At 33.5% G+C, this 19,080-nt stretch overlaps 1 protein-coding gene across 2 annotated transcripts; it reads left to right on the top strand.

Annotated features, from left to right (window-relative positions):
• Window positions 1-954: 954 nt before the first annotated feature.
• On the top strand, window positions 955-18,023 carry SPL2 (E3 Ubiquitin ligase family protein). Of its 2 annotated transcripts, none has more exons than XM_020670541.2 (7): window positions 955-1,340; window positions 3,712-3,813; window positions 5,855-6,025; window positions 6,204-6,325; window positions 6,834-6,953; window positions 7,787-8,065; window positions 17,604-18,023. In XM_020670541.2, exons 1-6 carry the CDS (start codon window positions 996-998, stop codon window positions 8,061-8,063), a joined length of 1,137 nt encoding a protein of 378 aa, XP_020526200.2. In that variant the 5' UTR covers window positions 955-995; the 3' UTR covers window positions 8,064-8,065; window positions 17,604-18,023. The 2 variants fall into 2 exon arrangements, with proteins under 2 accessions (XP_020526200.2, XP_011625309.2); XM_011627007.3 differs by lacking the exon at window positions 17,604-18,023 and adding an exon at window positions 8,679-9,104.
• The last annotated feature ends 1,057 nt before the right edge of the window (window positions 18,024-19,080 follow it).

Raw genomic sequence — 19,080 nt, 5'->3', positions numbered from 1 at the left:
TTAAGATTGCCCCAATCACAATGTCACGTCTCTATACTATTTTATTTTTAATTTTTATTTTTATAAATTGTTTTGTCACCAAACACCAAATTTTAGACGTCCATTCCTCTATTAAACTCGCACTAACGAAAAATATAAAAAAATTATTTTAAATAAAATAAAATAACCAAAATACCTCTGAAAGTTTAAAGGGGTATTTTGGTTATTATTTTTTATTGAACAATTATTGTTAATATTTTTTATTGGTACACCCCAATGAGAAGATGACACGTACAAAATTTCATATCCAAAAAAATTGTATTAAAAAAACTAAAAATAAAATACGTTTAGACGTCAGATCTAAGATCAAACCATAGTGACTCTCTCGATAAAAAATAGACGGTTGGATAGTAGGGGAAGATAGAGCTTCCATGTTGTAGGGGGACATACAAAACTTTCTCATGGACCGTCTCTAATAACTCTATTTATTTAGAGAGAGAGTAAGAGAGGGAGAATCGAGATAAGTTTAGAGAGAGGTAATCCTTGGATTTTTTTTAAGGATTACTTAGATCCAGACCTAAAAATATGATGTGGGATTCGGATTCGGACGAGACCGATCAAACTCGATTGGACCCGAGCCAAAAAAATAAAATATCTATGTATTTAAATATATTTTAATAAATTAAAATATGTGGGAACAAACCTGACTTAACCCAAACCTAAACTCAAATCGCATTCCAAATCCAAAATTTGCACCCAAACCTGACTCACAGGGTCCAATTTTGGACTAATACCTATATCCAGGTTGGGCCTAGCCGGCGGTCCTGGGCCCATTGCCACCTTCGTCTCTCTGTCCCTAAACTTAGCACCTAGCCACCGATCATTTTAATTGCGAAGCACCTCTCTCTCTAAACTTAGCTCGCGAAGTAAAAATCTCTCTTTTGATCTTGAACTAATCATCGACCATTGCGAAGCGTCTTCTCTCTAACTTAGCACCAAAACACCAAGCTCCTGCCATGGCCTCTTACGAACGAGAGATCTCAGCTGCCGTAGCTCGCCTTGCCCTAGCAGGCGATGGCGCTCTGCTAGGCTTCACTCTTGCCATTTTTGCCCTCCAAACTTGGTCCAAATTTCGATCTAGCTCCTCTGCCCTAACCAAAATTCGACAAGCCAGAGCCTTCCGAATCTCTGATCTACGGTCCCTCTTCTCTGAAAGCGATGAAAACCAGGCTGAAGGCGGAAAATTGGTTGTGGTTAGAGGGCAAGTTCAGGCAAAATCCACAGTTGATGGAAATTCGAAGGTTCCTCTATTTTCTCAGGATTCAGGGGAAAAGGCGGTCGTAATTTTGAGTACACAGACTGTAAGATTACTTTGCCTTTGTTGTCTTTAATCTTTATCAATTATTCATAGAAAATATGCAGGATCAATTATGTGTTTGTTTAATTTTTTGTTCCCTTAGTTTCTGAGCATGGAGAGTGTAATATTTGCTATCTCTTTGGTTTGTTTTTCTGTTATTATTGGGTTTTCATCTAAGATAACTTTGAGCTCTCGAGAGAAGTTTAGGAGCTTAGAGTGATCGTTATGTAGTGTTTTAGTTTGTTTCTCTCTCTGGATTTCTGTCTACCAATGTTTGTTTTCTTTATTTCTCTTATGTGATCTCTTTCTACAGATTTTTATAGGAACAACCAAATGTGCTAACCAATTTAGAAACCTCTCTCTCTCTCTCTCTCTCTCTGTTTTCATATGAATGCATTATATGATGCAAATGTTGGCCTTTGGGTCTTCTAAAGCCAATTTTTATTGGATTTCTGTTAACTACCTGCGGTATACCAAGAACATTAACTGCTGCGAAAAACTGGTATCACTATTCAACTGCGGCGTGAACTGCACTATCTCCTTGACTGCTGCAAAAATGAAAACATCGTTGCAACTTGCAAATTACAGAGAAGACTGGAACACAAAGCTTGCACTAGTCTGTAAGAGTAAACACGCAAGCTCAAAGCTCAAACTTTCTAAAACAAAGAGAAGTTTCCCCAAATGGAGGTCTGGCAATGGGCCAGGCGGCCCAAGGGCGGGGGTAGGGCCAGGCCACCACGGCACGAGGAGGCCTTGGCCAGGAACACAAATAAGGCCTGTAGTTCGAGGAAGTTTTTTTGAACTTCAAGTCTAGTTAAAAACATAATCACAACCACCGCATTTGAAATCTGACTAAAGAGAGTGATTGTCACCTCTTTGTATTAGTAAATAGTCTCCTTGTATACTTTTCCATATACACACATCTATATAATTTTGTTTTGAATTTTGAGTTTAGTCAATGACACCCTTACAACCACCTGATTTGAAATTTGATGGGGAAATAGTGTTTGTAAACTCCTTGTACAAAAAGTAAATGGTCTCTTTGTATATTAGCATCGTCGTTAGAGCCTTTTCCAACTCGTTGGGGTTGGCTACACTAATCGTGGTCCACCATTCTGCTTTATTAAGGGCTACATCCTCAATGAGGCCACAAGTCCCCATATCTTTTCTCACGAATTCTAACTATGTTATTTTGGGCTTACCCCTTGCATTTTTTGAGCGTTCTACTTGAACTAATTCGCACCTCCTAATAGGTACTATATTGGGTCGGCGTAGCACATGGCTAGTCCACTTAAGTCTACTTTCACTCATCCTATCGCCTATTGGTGCTAGTGTGCCACACCTAAATTCTCCTAAATATATTCATTTCGAATTCTATCATTTCATCGTCATCTCAACTACACTCATTCTATGGGTAAGTTGTTTCTTGAATGCCCAATATTCAGCCCCATAAAGCATAGCTGGTATCATAGCTGTCCTATACAATTTCTCCTTCAGCTTCATTAGTTTGTAGTGATCACATAAAACTCCGGTGCATATCTCCACTTCACCTACCCAACTCTAATTCTATGTGCAACATCTTCTTCTATCTTTCCATTTTCCTAAATTATCGACCTAAGATATAAAAAATGCTCTTGTTTTGGTATTTCATGGCCGTCAATCTTAACTACTTCCTCATCTCTACTCCTATTATTACTAAACTTGCATTCCATATACTTTGTCTTAGTCCGGTTAATTTTAAAACCTTTAGATTCTAGAGCATCCTACTAAAGTTCTAACTTTGTATTGATGCCATTCTGGGTCTCATCGATCAAAACTATGTCATCTGCGAACAACCTGCACCACGGTACCTCATCTTGTAGGTGCCTAGTTAAATTGTCCATAACTAAAACAAAGAGATATGGGCTCAATGCTGACCCCTGATATAGACCTATTGTCACTGAAAACTCACTCGTCTCTCAACTAGTTATTCATATACTAGTTAGCGCTCCCTCGTAGATATCTCTCACCAAGTCGAAGTAGTGTCTGGAGACTCCTTTCTTTTCCAACACCCACCAAATGGTCTCTCTCTCTCTCTCTCTCTCTCTCTATATATATATATATATATATATATATAGGGCACATGTATTCCTCTTCTTCATGTGGAAATGTTTGCTTAAAACTGAAATGCTGAAGTGCCTGTAGAATATAAATTTACATCTCATTTTGTGAATATGTCACTTGTTATTGCAGCATATTACTTTTGGATCCATATTTTGTCGATGTTCTATAGATTACTCGAAGTTTGAAATTTACGGAGAATAGTATTAAACTGATTTAACTTTGGGAGATCTCTTACTGGTTTTCATTTGTTTGGTCAATTTCATTTTGTGAAGTGTCTATATAATGAATGGAGGGGTATATTTGGATGGAATTTCGATTGGCGTGCACTGCTCGGGAGATCTTTGAAGGAGCAACTCACTACCTCATTTAGAATGGTAAATTTTCCTTCCAAAAAGTATCTTATTGATAGTAGTTTTATATGAAAATCAAGTAAGACTTTAAATTCAATTTGTGTATCTCCTTTTCGTCATTTTTGCATTCTGAATTTTTGTCAATATTTTGCTTACTTCTTTAGATTGTAAACTTATTAATTATGTTTGATCCATAATATTTCTCTGAGCTACTCATTAGTATGAAGCATTCACAAGAATTGGTAACTTAGCTGTCTTCTTGGCAACAAGTGAAGTGAGTGATGACATCTTTTCTGCCTAGTAGCCCTTATTATTCGAAGGTATTGGGGAAACAAGAAATGCTGAAATGTGCATTTGATTTGTTGCTAGTTATAAGTTCTCTTAATCTCTCTCTCTTGCTCTAATATGTTGTATACATAAATTTCTTGCTGAGTAAGTACAGGAGCTCAATTTTGTGAGTCTGGGTACTCTAATGTATGAAGCGCTTGTTACTTGTTCCCATGATTTTACGTATGATTGATTATCCATAACTGCTTGCTCAGTGGTTTGGGCTCGTGGGCCTGTGGTTAGAGTGCAAGGGCTTACAATACATCAGTGAATGCTCAATAGGAAAAAGCAAAGTGCTTGCTTATCCCAAATCCGTCTGATCTCCCTGCCATGGATGAATTTTCTTAATGAATAGTTGTGTTAGGGTATGCTTCAAGAGAACCATAGAGGCTCGTGGTTTAGGACTTAACTGTCCCATAAGGAGGATTTGCTTGAAGATCCACACCTAGAACTGGTGTCACAAGGTATACTTATTGTCGAAAGCGCAAAAGGGCTAAAGTTATGAGTCTATTTCCGAAGAATGATTACACATCCAGTGAACAGCATTACAGCACATGAATATTATTGTCTAGTTTCTGAAACACTCTTATGTAGTCTTTTGGTTCGACAGGTATTAAGTTATGACTTCTCAAATTGGTGGGATCAATAAAACAGTTAAATTGAGCATCTGGTATCAACCAAGCAGAATAGGAGATGGTGACATGTGGTTGTACCCCGTAATCCACATCATGGAATTGTCACAAGCAATATTTTTCATTTGTGTTGCATGGACTGGAGAGCCACTATACTCAAATGTGTTTGGAATGACATAGAATGGCTAGTTCTTATCTCATCCTACAACATCCCCATCCATGGCAAGATGAAGATATGTCGGGTTTTCTCATGCGAAACAGTCACCTTGCCTGTGGGAAACCGTAAAGTATTGTGCTTTGAGGTTTCTGACATCAATTTTAAAAAATAAATAAAATAAGGCATCTCCATGATTAACTGTTTTAAGTATTTTCCTTTGTGACATTTGAGCATTTTTACTTTGTGGACCTATTGGATATCTTGGTTAACTTCTTGACAAATGTTAGCTATGATGTGGATTCCTTACATCATTAAGTTTATCATAACAGTAAAGCAATGACAGTGGCAACTATAGCTCATCACTCCATCGAGCCATTGATCCTATTACCGATCTTTTCCGTTGTGACATTTGAGCATTTTTACTTTGAGGACCTATTGGATAGCTTGGTTAACTTCTTGACAAATGTTAGCTATGATGTGGATTCCTTACAACATTAAGTTTATCACAACAGTAAAGCAATGACCGTGGCAACTATAGCTCATCACTCCATTGAGCCATTGATCCTATTACTGATCTTTCTGAACTTCTACCCAGCTAGATAGAGGTTTTATTGGTCAATATGCTGTTTTTTTTTTTTTTTGGGTTGTTCAGTGGGGATGGGAACCCCTACCTATAGTAGGAATGGAACCCAAGACGTCATGTTGTGGCGACTCACTACCTTGATCACCCCAGCCTTGAGCCCATTCCTAGGTCGATATGCTGTCTTTTGATGTTCTGACTTGTCTTCAGCACATCCATTTTCAAGTACTTGTCGTCTAAATGTGACAATGGTCTTAGACTTTTAGTATCAAGAAAAAATTGTATCCCTTTAACAATGTGTTATCTTTCACACTCTAATTTATGTTCTATTTTCCTAAATTGAAATGTGGTCTGATATGTCTCTTTCAGGTTCCATTTGTGCTTGTTGAAGATGGTAACTGGCTGTGTTCTGATTATGTCATTGTTAACCCGGAAAATTCGAGGCATTCATTACCCCTTACCACTGTTTATCATCAATTGCGCCCCATTCAGGCTACCCCTTTCACATTCTTACAGGCTATTTTTGGACATGGGTATCCAGTGAGTTCTTTAGCCTAGAATGATGTTTTTGTACTTCTAGTGTGATCTTTTATTGTGACTTTCTTTGAAATCCATTACCTTTGAAGCTTCTCTGCCTTGGGCCCTTGGCTCCTAAGCAACATACAAATTTCAAATACCAGGTGCTTAAAATTGTTTATTTAATGTTTGTTGTTGGAAGGTTGGCATTTTAGATGAAGAGAAGATCCTCCCACCCGGTAAGGAAATAACTGCAGTTGGCCACTGCAATTTGCAATGTGGAGTTCCTGAGATCAGATCCTGTGAATGGCTTCCATATTTCTTGTAAGTGAATTAGATGAAAATTTGTTATATTGCTTTCGAGACCACATGCATGGCTCTCTAGCTTTGGAAAAGTGTCATTTTGGTGTGGATAGATGGATAGTTCAGTAGATGGGGAGTGCAATGGCTTAATTTCTGAAAAAAAATTCCATTGTTCTAAGTGGTGGGGTGGTGATTTATGGTTTGTATTTGGGTTTATGCTTCATTTAGGTAGACCCATGCTATCATGTGTAGAATGTTGAATTTAGATGTTCACTAGTAATTAGTTCATTTGTGACTATCATTTTGTCATGTTTTCTTCCAATCACATTTCTTGCTTTCATGCAATACATGCATTTATGCATATATAGTCTCTAGCTTTTCACCGTTCTAGAACTATTCTCTCCCAAACACAATATAACGTGGTTTCTACTATTCATTGTCTGCTATGAGATGCCTTTTAGATCTAGGTTAGCATTACAGATACAACTGTCATTTCATGTTTACCATATGCTTGATTTGACCCATGCAGGTCTGACTTGACTAAGGATCAGTTGGTTGCAGATCTTGCACTTCAAACAAGATTTTTGTTTTGGGGTGGCATTTTGCTTAGCACCTTGTCCGTGGGTATCTTAAGCTACTCTTTCATAAGGTATCTTATTTTTTCAGGCTAAGTTTTTTTAAGGTATTGTTGCATTCCTTTTAGATAGTTATAAAGTATTGTCAGCCTTTAGCTGAGTGAAGTTGCTTTGAGATTAGACACAAATGACTTTAAGGTGATGCAATTTCTCTATGTGTGAAAGTTGACAATTATTCAGACAAACAATAGTTCTGATGTGTTCGCTTCATAGCTTATCTTCTCATTATTGGGGCTTAGCGATAGATTTTTGTGCTAAGTTCTGTTTCTGATTTGTTGTGACTGAGTAAATTAGGTCGTAAAATGATATTTCAGCACTCAATCTGGACTTTCACAATCTTCTAGTAGCTTTTCCTATTTGGTAGAACTCCAAAGCATCCATCTTTTTGTTTATTTCAAGACAATAGCATTACTGTTGCTTGTCTTTGCTTCTACTTTTGAGAAACATAATCCTAGTTTTCAGAAGGTATACTGTGAGTACCAGTTTCTTTTGGAAAGAAGGGAAATAGGTTAACTTAGATTCTTTTTACCCTATTTTTTACTTGATTCGCTATTTCTCTTTTCTTTAGCAGCCCACCTCTCTCTCTCTCTCTCTCTCTCTCACACACACCCCTCAAAAGAATATTACAGACTTTATACAGGTCCTTGTCAGAGTTTCCCGGGTGTTATGTTGCTAGGCAACAAGAAGGTGATGTAAAGACATTCACGTCAAACAACAGCAGTTATCCTATTCCCATGACGAAATACATGATCTTCCCAGGACCATTTATATCTCAGAACTCTTCAATAACAAGTAAAAGGAACGAAGAAAATGAAAGGGTAAAAATGTCACTTTCGTCTTTGTGCAGGAATAGGAGTAAGTGGCAAGAGTGGAGATCTTGGAGGCAAGCCCAACAACAAAGAAGCTCTACGCCTGAGATGACTGAAAATGAGGAGACAGGTGATGTACCTGATGGACAATTGTGTATCATATGCCTAATGAGGCGAAAGCGCTCTGCTTTTCTCCCTTGTGGCCACCTTGTTTGTTGTGCTCGTTGTGCTGCTCTTGTGGAACATGATGCTATTCCAAGGTGCCCATTGTGCAGGCAGGACATTCAAAGCTCCATCAGGATATATGATTCTTAGGGGTACGCATTCTCTTGTAAATTCTAATACTATAGAACTTGATATCAATACATATTGAAGAGAAAAGTTCAGATGCATGAGTTTTTCAACTGAAAATTCTTTGTTAAGATGCTAGTGAAAAGTTTTTAGTGTGTGTGTAGATAGATACATTTCTGCAGCATTAAAAAGTTTTAATGTTTCTTTTTGGACATTGACAAAAGTTTATACTGTAGTTTTTTTGGGAGTTACCTATTGAGAGGGACATGCTTCTGATTGTATTAATCTTCTTCACCTATTACACAATTCTGGATTTCTAGACATCAGAAAATATTCGCCCCAAAATTATATACAAAGTTATCGACTATATGTATGATGCTGTATAATGGTTCTGGTTATATCAATTGTTCGCACCCATGCACACTTTTCCTGATTACCGATTGATCTTTATCATCAATAAAGTTCAAACATATATCCTTGTGGGTTTTGTTTCTTCGCCAAGTATTCTAAGAGAAGTTACGAGAGTAAGAGAGGCCACATGCCTTTGAAAAACTGAATTTGCCAAGAGTAGGCAAGATTTTCATATTCTTCCCTATCATATGTGGGGTTATTTCTTAGCCAAATATTCTATGGTATCAGGGGTTTTACCCATCTCCATAGTCTTCAAGGACAACAATTCAGGAACTCCTGGAGGGTTAAGGGGCCCTTGGTGGAGATCAGAGCTTATATGGAGAAAGGAGTAAGAAGATTTTGATGATGGTGGTGATATAAATTACAAGGGCTCAGCTTTGAGAGATGTGGATGCATGGAGATGCATTCGAAAAATTCAATAGTAGCCTTCATTTTGTAAAGATTGTACAAAAGCAAGCTTTCTATACTTCATTTAGGGGTCGTTTGGATGCCTGAAAATATAGTGTTTGTGAAATAAGCAAGCTTTCTCTACTTCCCTCAGGGGTCTTTTGGATACCTGGAAATATATTGTCTGGAAAATATATTATTGGCGTAATACATTATTTGTAAATGGATTGTTACTGTTTGGGTAGTATTTAGATGCAACTTGGTAAATACATTGTTACTGTTTTGTTTGGCTGTCGGAAGAAATATGGGAAATGCATTAACAACATTTTACTAGCACTTGCCTATAAACTATTTGGCTATGTCGGGAAGAAATATGGGAAATGCATTAACAACATTTTACTAGCACTTGTCTATAAACTATCATTTTTTTTTTTTTTTTATCACAAAATTCTATTGAAATATGGAATTAAAGTCATCATCACACCATTCCAAAAATATTTTCTAATAATGTCATCACCATTCCAAAAAGATTTTCTAATAATAACTTGTACAATTCTAAAGTCATCATAACACCATTTCCTACTTATTTTGTAGGCCTTTGGCACTTATAAAGAATCACATGTATTCGAACATGATTAGACTTTGGTTTCAACATGATAAGTCATTGGAATAATATGATTGGAATAACATGATTTTATTGTGATAAGCCTTATTTTTATTTATTTTTTATAGAAGTATTTCAAATGTCTCTCTATATAATTTCAAATAAACAATAAATTTATGATACCAAATTCAAAATCTTTATGGTACAAGTTTAAAAATGAGAAGAAATTTGATTAGTAAATTAGAAGGTTTGGTAATTACAGTAGAAAATTTTGAGGCATTAGAGGAGACTAAAGAGGTATCTTATTTCAGTTGAGATTTTACTAATATCTTATGAGGATTATGTTGTGTGAAATTTTTTATTACTATTGTATTGTTTAATTTCTATTTGATTACCAATTATTATTTTTATTAATGAGGGATACAATCATTTCTACATCCCTCTATCCCCAATGTGGGTTGTAGCGTTGATGTGAAGCCATATCTCTCATATAACAATCATCTTATATAACAATTATGAGGATTATGTTGTGTGAAATTTTTTATTACTATTGTATTGTCTAATTTCTCATTGATTACCAATTATTATTTTTATTAATGAGGGATACAATCATTTCTACGTCCCTCTATCCCAATAAAAATAAAAATAATGCTTATCACAATAAAATCATGTTATTCCAATCATATTATTCCAATGACTTATCGTAACCAATTATTTATCATGTTGAAATTAAAGTCTAATCATGTTAGTGTCAAAGACATGCAAAATAAGTAGAAAATTGTGTCACCATGACTTTAGAATGGTACAAGTTGATAATAGAAAATATTTTTGGAAGGTGATGATGTTATTATTAGAAAATCTTTTTAGAATAGTGCCAATTTCACATTTCAATGGAATTTTGTCACCAAAAAGACAGAAATGATAGTTTATAGGCCCATATTTCTTCTAGACATAACCAAACAGTGGCAATGTATTTACCATGTTGCATCGAAATACTACCTAAACCGTAACCATCAAAATACTACTCAAACAGTAACAATCCATTTGCAGGTAATGTATTACTCAGTAATAACGTTACTTTAGTAATATTATTATTACAATAATATATTTTACGGACAATATATTTTCAAGCATCCAAACGATATTTAAATCTCTCCCTTAAAATAAAATATCTCTTTGGTTAAATCACTCTATTCCATTCTCTCTCTCAATAATATCTCTCTCACTATCTTTCCCAAGACCATTTTCTCTCTCCCTCCATTCTTTTTTTAAATCTTTTCCCTAAAATAAAATATCTTTTTTTAAATCACTCTTTCGCTTTCTCTCTCAATAATATATCTCTCTTTCCCTGAACGCTGTATTTCATTCGCTTCTTTCCTTAAATCATTAGGCAAGAGAAATACTTTCGCTATTCTTGCAGTTTTTTTTTTCCTAATTGCCCCCTATCTTTCTCTCACAATTCTCTCTCTCCCTATCTTTTTCAACACTATATTTGTCTTTTCCGGTCTTCTTTCCTTAAATCTCTCCCCTAAAATAAAATCTTTTTCCTTGAATTACTCTCCAGTTCTCTCAGTAATATCTCTCTCTCCATTCTCTCTCTCCCAACGTACATTCTCTTCTTTTCTTAAATCATTATCTCTCGCAATAATATCTCCCTCTCTCGCTCTCTCTCATTCTCTTCACCAAAAATAAATCTCCCTCTTTCCTTAATTCCCATTCTCCCATTCTCTCTCTTAATATAGAAATGAATTCAATTTTTTCTCTTACTTTTTCTTTAAATCTTTTGCACACCTCTTTCCTATCTCTATCACCTCTTTTCTAAAATATCTCATACATCATCTTTTCTAAAATCTCTCTCTCTCTTTACTTTCTATATTTTTTTTATTTTACACACTCTTTCTAAAATCTCTATACTTTTTCTTTCCAAATGGCCTCTTTCTATTTCTCTCTCCCTCTCAAACAAACTCAAATCTTTTTTCTTTTACCCTTTCTTCAAATCTCACACACCCTCTTTCATATCTCTCTCTTTCCAAAAATATAACACTCTTTTCTAAAATCTTACTCTTTCTTTCTTTACTCTTTACAATTGCTCTATTACACGCACCCAAGTACTAATTAGTCTAAAAGGTATACATCTCTCTCAATGTGGTCACTCTCTCTAATGCCCAACCTTAACAATATATGCTTCTAACTTGATCATAAAAATGAATTATTTTTAGTTTTTGATTAATTAAGTAGTAATGAATTATTTTTTACTTTTAGGTCCATTAACGTTAACTTTTACTTTGTAATATTGTTCTTTCCCAAGCCTTTGATGCTTTTCTCTACACAGTCAAATCACATAATTTACATGGGCAGCTAGAGGTGAGTTTATTAATATTTTTTTAGATTTCCTATTTCCTTGAAATAGTTTTTCTACGGATATTTCAATGAATAATATTTTTCCCAATCCTTCGCATGAGTTGGAATGGTTGAAAAATGGAAAACTGTTAAATTGTTGACAACATAGGAAATTCTCTACAAACATAGATGCATACAATGAGTACATCTCTAAACTTTGCTTTCTTGAAACCATATCTCTATGTGTGTACTGACTATGTTGAAATATATGCACTAATTTAGCACTGAAATTATAATATATTAGTAAATTTATTCTCTTTTTGGTAAATTATAATATACTATCTTAAAAAATAATATCAATACAAATAAATCATCATTTTAAGTGTTTTTGTAATCAATATAAGTGAAATTATAATATTTATTAGTAAATAATTATTTCTAGCCAAAAAAATTTGTTGCCTAAAAGTATAAATAATTATAGTTTATTTTATAAAAATATGAAAATAATATAAGACAACATAATCCAAATTATGAAATAATGTTATATAAATTATTTTTTGTAAAAAAATATATATATTTTAAAAATAATGTAATAATTTTATTTTTCATTTTTTTGTATTTTGTATTTTTTTTTGTTTTGTTTTTTTGTTTTGTTTTGTGTTGCTTTGTTTTTGTTTTTTGTTTTTTGTTTTTTGTTTTTTGTTTTTTTTTTTTTTTTTTTTTTTTGTAATTTTTAACATCCACAACGAAATTGAAAAAAAAAAAAATCTCTATCACTTTTATTTATGCAATTTGAATTATTTAATTGTTTTTGTTTTAATTTGTGCCAAATGGATATGTGTTAAGTAAATATTTTTAATATACTGTATTAATTGTAATTATTTGATACAATATTCAATTTTAAAGATTCCTCTGTTTAAAGTAGATTTTATAATTTTTTTGGTATCTGTTAATCTTATTTTATCATAAATAATATATTTATTTATTTATTTCTTTTATGGTTTTAAAAAATCATAATTATTTAATATTGTGAGGATAAAATTCAAGAATCTTACGCCATGTTTTATTGAAAATATTTATCAATAATAAATATGTTTCAGTCATTAATATTAAATATAACGTGCAACGTATGTGCGTATTGCTAGTTTTATAGTAAGTCCTAGGCTTTGCGATAAAAAGTAAAGCGACACTTCAAAAACCCCACTGAAAATGTAATTTCGGTGCTGTAAAACCCTCAAGTTGATCATTTTAATTACAAAAATTGTGGACATTGAAAAAAAAAAAATAGTGTAGCTAATAAGATATTTAAACCGTTTATTTTCAAAGTCTTTACATAAATGCTAGATTTGCACAATTTTTGGAGCTTAATTTTCTAGCCATCATAGGTTTGTCAACATTGAAACTATATATTCGGACAGGCCGTGATATGCGGTTCTACTTTTTTTTCTAAAACCTACGCCTAGCATCTACAGGCCCTATGCTAAGAGCTCACCTCTTAGAGAGCTACTTCTAATACAAGTACTCGGTATAGAAGTTCTATTCCCCCCATCCAGCCATCCTATTTACCAGGGAAATAAGATATTGATCATTTGATCTAGATTTGACGTCTCATAGTAGTTTATTTTTAGCTTTTACCATACAAATTATATAAATATAAAATTTCGTATGTGTCATCATCTTAAAAGTGCACATCTAATAAAAAGTAGAAAATATTTTTAATAAAATATAATTACCAAAATCCTCTTGAAACTTTCAATGTTATTTTGATCATTTTATTGTGAGTATTATATATATATATATATTTCAGATCTTAGTTTAAGAAAGGAGTGGGGGCCCAAACTTTGGTGTCAAAATGTTTTGTAGAAACAAAACTAAAAAAAAAACAATGTAGATTAGGGGAAGTATAGAAAGCTTCATCCAAGTACTCATGTTGAATTCTCACCTTTTAAGAGAAAAGTTTTGGTAAGATAATTCCATGGAAAAACTAAGTTTCAAAGCATTTATTTGCATGTACAAGTGGTGTTACTAAGTAGTTGCAAAGCAAAGTGGTCTTTTTCGTGGTTGGATCCTTTGTATATAGGCTAGTTAGGTGAAAAGCTTTTTTTCAAGCCCCTCTTCCATGATAAGACCAAGCCGCAACTTGAATATATTTTGAAAGTCATTACATTCACATGGCCACTAGCCATTGTGCACATGAAATTCTTAGAGTATTCTCTCTTATTATGCCCCCATTTGAAAATATTTTGAAAGTTGTAATATACATACCCATTAGCCATATTCCTCATGGAATTTTTTGAAATATACTTGGGATCTCTCGACCCTGGATGGTTGGGATAATGTTCGGATGATGATGATGTTCGTTAGATCTCTCTTGTTGTATCCTTAAATCTCTCTCTCCAAATCTAATAGGACATTCTTTTTTTTTTTGATCATTAAGAAACCACAAATTTCTTTGTTAAAATTTTCTCTCCAAATAGGGACATTTTTCTTTGGGTTGATCATTAAGAAACCACAAATTTCTTTCTTAAAATTTTTGTAGAGATTTTTTTTATACATAAGAAAATATAGTGTTTTTATTTCCCAAAAGAATATAAGCACAAATGCTTTTATTTTTTAAAATATTGAAAATAGTGACGGTGGTAATTATTATTACAAATAAATAATGTGATTATATACTATTAGATGTGAAATTTGATAAATTGAAGCACGGTTTAAAAAAATGGATTGGTGACTCAAAACGTCCTCTTACCATACCTATCGCATCGGTGGATCGGACAGGAAAATAGGCCGAATAGCAAAATTTTTTCCCAAAGTTTTTTTAAAAAATCACTATAAATATCTAAAACTAGTGTTATTTTAGTTTCTAAAAGAAATAGTGACCATTGCTTTATGTTTTTTCATTAGCGAAAGCTTTCTAGGTTCCCCTACAACTTCTATGTCCCCCTTATCCAACCCTCCATATTTTAATGAAGGGCTAAGATTGCCCCCATCAAATTGTCACGTCTCTATACTATTTAATTTTTAATTTTTTTTATAAACTTTTTTGACACCAAATTTTGGACGTCCATTCCTATATTAAACTCGCACTAACGAAAAATATATAAAAAATATTTTCAGTAAAATAAAATGACCAAAATACCCCTGAAAGTTTCAAGGGGTATTTTGGTCATTATGTTTTATCGAAAAATTATTGTCAATATTTTTTATAGGTGCGCCCCAATGAGAAGATGGCATGTACAAATTTCATATTAAAAAAAAATTGTATTAAAAAAACTAAAAATAAAATATTTTGAGACGTTGGATCTAAGATCAAATGGTGAGTGGCTCTCTTGATAAAAAATGGATGGCTGGATGGTAGGGGAACATAGAACTTCTATGTTGTGGGGGGAACATATAAAGCTTTCCCTTTTCATTATTGTATAAAAAATATATAAACATTGAGAATCTGTTTCATATCGAGTGTTTATTGTTTATAAAAATTATTTTATAATCAAAATAAAAATTACAATGCAACATAACAATAAAATGAATATTTGTAACTCAATTTATTTATTTTATTATTATATTAACTTAGGATTTTTTATTTTTGAAAGAAGATATGGAATAAATTTAATGTAATTAAGTAGTTAGAATATCTTTTTATAATTATATGTAATTAAAACTTAACTATTTGTATTGTTATTTTTTGTAAATTATAAAAACAAATAAATAAATATTATTAATAAAAAAACTCTATTTTATTGATTGTTTCATGTAGATGACTATAAACAAGAGAGAAGCAATCAAGAAAAATCAAGTCAACGAACATATCCTTTTCCCCATTAGAAAAAAGTGATACACCAGTTCAGGTACAAGATGTTATTATTACCACCGGGGAAATTAGACATCCAACCCGTAATCGCAATAACCCAATTGCAAGAGCGGAGATCTACCAACTGAGCTATATCCCTCGGGCCAAATAGAGCATGCATGAATGAGTAAGATGCTTCTTCTATTCCATGCGCAGTTGGGCCATCCTGCTGGGCCATCCTAGACTTGAACCAAAGACCTCGCTCGTGAAGTAAATCATTTCACCTTCGATTTGATCAATTGGGAGAGAATTTTTTAGAGATATGTGCCAAATTTAATGGTGATCTTTTAGGTTCCTATACACATGGGTGTGGGAAAGGATCATTATTTTTGTATAAAGACTAAGCAAACTCCTAAATGATGTATTACATAAACGCTACCATTGACAAATTTGCCTTTGTTGAAATATGGAATGGGATGTGGGCAGGAGAAAAGGGCGTTGTCAACGCTGATAAATAGCATGTGGTACTGTTTTATGGGGTTTTAGGGCATGTGATGCAGATGGAGGGACCCGTTCACATTTTTTGAACACTAAATTGGTTAGTCTCATTTACAAATGTTAGGATTATTCCGGATCGGGTTACCGATTTTTTGAACACTAAATTGAAGTAAGTTACATAAATTTTATTTTGGACTTTGTGCTCAATGACAGATCCCAAACCACCCACTTTTGGTTCGCAATGATTGTGATTTCCTTAAATAGATGGTCATACTGTTGTACATAAGGGCCTGACCCTTTTTGAGGTCGATGTATCTCGGAACCTTGATAATCTTTATTGTTTGAATTGTACAAGGTGTCGATCAAAGTCATATTGGACTTAAAAATCAACTTTGACGATAGTTACTTGATAATCTTAGGCTGGATGGGTTTGGTGGGGTGGTGCGAGATTGAATGGGAAGGCTATCTTCTCCTATGCTGGGCCAGCAAGGAGTTAACCACACTGAACTTCTCCCCTCATGTTTTGAGGGATTGAAGATTTTTAAGGCTAAAAACTTGGGTTCGGCTTTGGTGGTTGAAGGTGACTTAGGTGTAAGAGAGAGATGAGGATCCTTTGGAAATTGAGATCGTTATGGCTGCAAATTTTAAATATATGATAATCTCCTGATAGCTTTTGTTATATGATAATCTCCTAGCCCATGGTTATAGGGGGACCGAGTCCTTGGCTAAGTTGTGCTTCCTCTTCTTTGGCTATGGTATGGTTAGGGACGGATGTAATCCTTTGGTTGTAATCTCTTTCTTTTTCAATAAATTTTGGTTAACATTTTTTTTTTTAAAAATACAGAGGGTCATATTGTATACATTTCTCTAAATAATTGAGGTATCCATAGTAAAGGATTCGTGAGGAATTAGTAATAGTTGTTTCATTTGAAAATGGCCCTATTTTCATGGAGTCGCATGTTGGGGAGTTGGGACCACCCTTTCCATTTGATTTTTCCAACCAAGTAAACGATTTTTAACCTCATGCACCTTTGATTACATGTGTTTTGTAAAAAGAAGCAATAAAAAGATTAGCTGTTCCTATCATTTCCGTTATGAGGTTTTAAATAGAAATTTGACTAAAATGAATATGGCATTGTTTAATGCGTGAGGCTGAGGTTTCCCAGGTTTTCCATGGTTTTGGGACCAAAATCCAAACTACTTCGAATTCATGTTTGCTCATAAAATAAAAAAAAATAAAAAATGGAGGTCGCTTTGCTTTATGAAACTAATAAGGCCATATACATATGGGTTATTCTAGAATTTATCATACTAATGGTGATTTTAGAAAATTCTACTCTCAAAATTTGAACAGTGAGTTGTCCTTAAAATAATTACAATCACATTAATTTATTATTCGTTCTTAAATTTCAGAGAGAGATATTGATTTTTCATTTACTTTAAATTCCAAATTTTGATTTTGATTTTTCTTTATTTTATTTTTTGATATTTTCTTGGATTACCAATTCTAATACAATTCGGATATTGGATGTAGCAAACCAACATGAAAATCTTGGGGTGAACGATCACCCCCACTGATCCGGGTTTTGAAACGCTGATGCAAACTAAGATGGAAGAAGCTTCAGATTGCCTTGCCCATATTAGGACTCTCTTTTGATTGGAGAAATCAACTACTATGGATCTTAAGGTTCAAAGGTAAAGCACCTAAAAATTTCCTTAACCAAAGTAAATTGTCTGTAATCATTTTGGACAACCAGTTCTCTTGTTTGTACTCTTATATCTTAATCATAGAACCCAAAAATTAGATCACAAAGCATCCCAAATAATGAAATAAATTATTGACAAGTGGCTGTAATTTGCCCCATACTTATCCTTTATTTGGTTTATTTTTGACAAAGTACTGGATGCCAACATCCTATGTTCAGTCCCCAGTAAAAGGTGTTGGACGGCTACACTCTTTTCTTCCAAGAGCCTTGCCTCATCGCACATTTTTTTAACTGAGAAGAGAGAGAGAGATGATTTTTAATTTAGGGTGAGGTTTGACTCCCATTTGGAGAGAGATGTTCAGTTGAGGAATGACGTTTTGAAAGAGAATTTCCACACATTCAGTTTTTAATGAGAGGCAGATGCGATTTCTCATTGCATGAAGTTTTTAGGCTTGGTAAAAACAAAATAAATTCTCCCCTTGCAATTTCAATTTATCTTTTGGAAAGCACTTAAAAGTTAGCTGTGAAGTGTTCAGGAAAAGTAGATGAAAACATTAATTACAGAGTGTCAGGTTTTCATTAATGAAACTGATGAGATGTTTTGATTTTATTAAAGCAACTGATGAGATGTCTTGGTTTATTAAAGCAAAGGATGAGTCATCCTGGCAGCATTAATTTTGGCCGGTGAAGGATCAGATGAGGTAACATTGATGACATCAGCGGCTATATCATAGCCTACGTTATTGATGACATCATGTTTTGTATCATCGAGACATGTGTGCTGAATAATTTTACAGTCGAGCTGTCCCATAAAATATTATTTTAATGTTCTATCATATTGACAATATTGGCTTTTCCTTGCATACTTTTTTTTGAAGCTTTGATCTTTCTTCGAAATCGGTTTCCTTGATATACCGCGATTTTCAGTATTCAAGAATTTATTTTATGGCTTTGAAATCATTATACTCTTCTTCTAGGGTCAGGATTTCAGTCCCAAAGCCGACTGACTTACATGATTCATAAACGTCTTTGAAAACATTATTTTAATTCAAAGATTGTTCAAACTTTTTAGCAAATTTTTTGACTCAGGGTTTAAGTTTATATCATTTATTATTCCTAAGCCATATACTTCAGAAATCTTTTCTAAAGTTTTTTGTTGATTTTTTGAAATATTTTTAAACCAATGATTACATGGCAATAGAAATCTATGTGATGGTTCTAAAATCAATTTGGCACTAAAATCAATTTTCAACATCGACAATGAAATTTGAAACTAAAAAAAATAGTGCATATCTATAAACACTT

This window comes from Amborella trichopoda, chromosome 4 (assembly GCF_054954075.1).
Source record: "Amborella trichopoda isolate Santa Cruz 75 chromosome 4, AtrichopodaSantaCruz75HAP2 v2.0, whole genome shotgun sequence".
NCBI classification, from domain to species: Eukaryota; Viridiplantae; Streptophyta; class Magnoliopsida; order Amborellales; family Amborellaceae; genus Amborella; species Amborella trichopoda.
The sequence above is the reverse complement of the archived record's forward strand: the minus strand, read 5'-3'. Positions and strand labels throughout refer to the sequence as shown.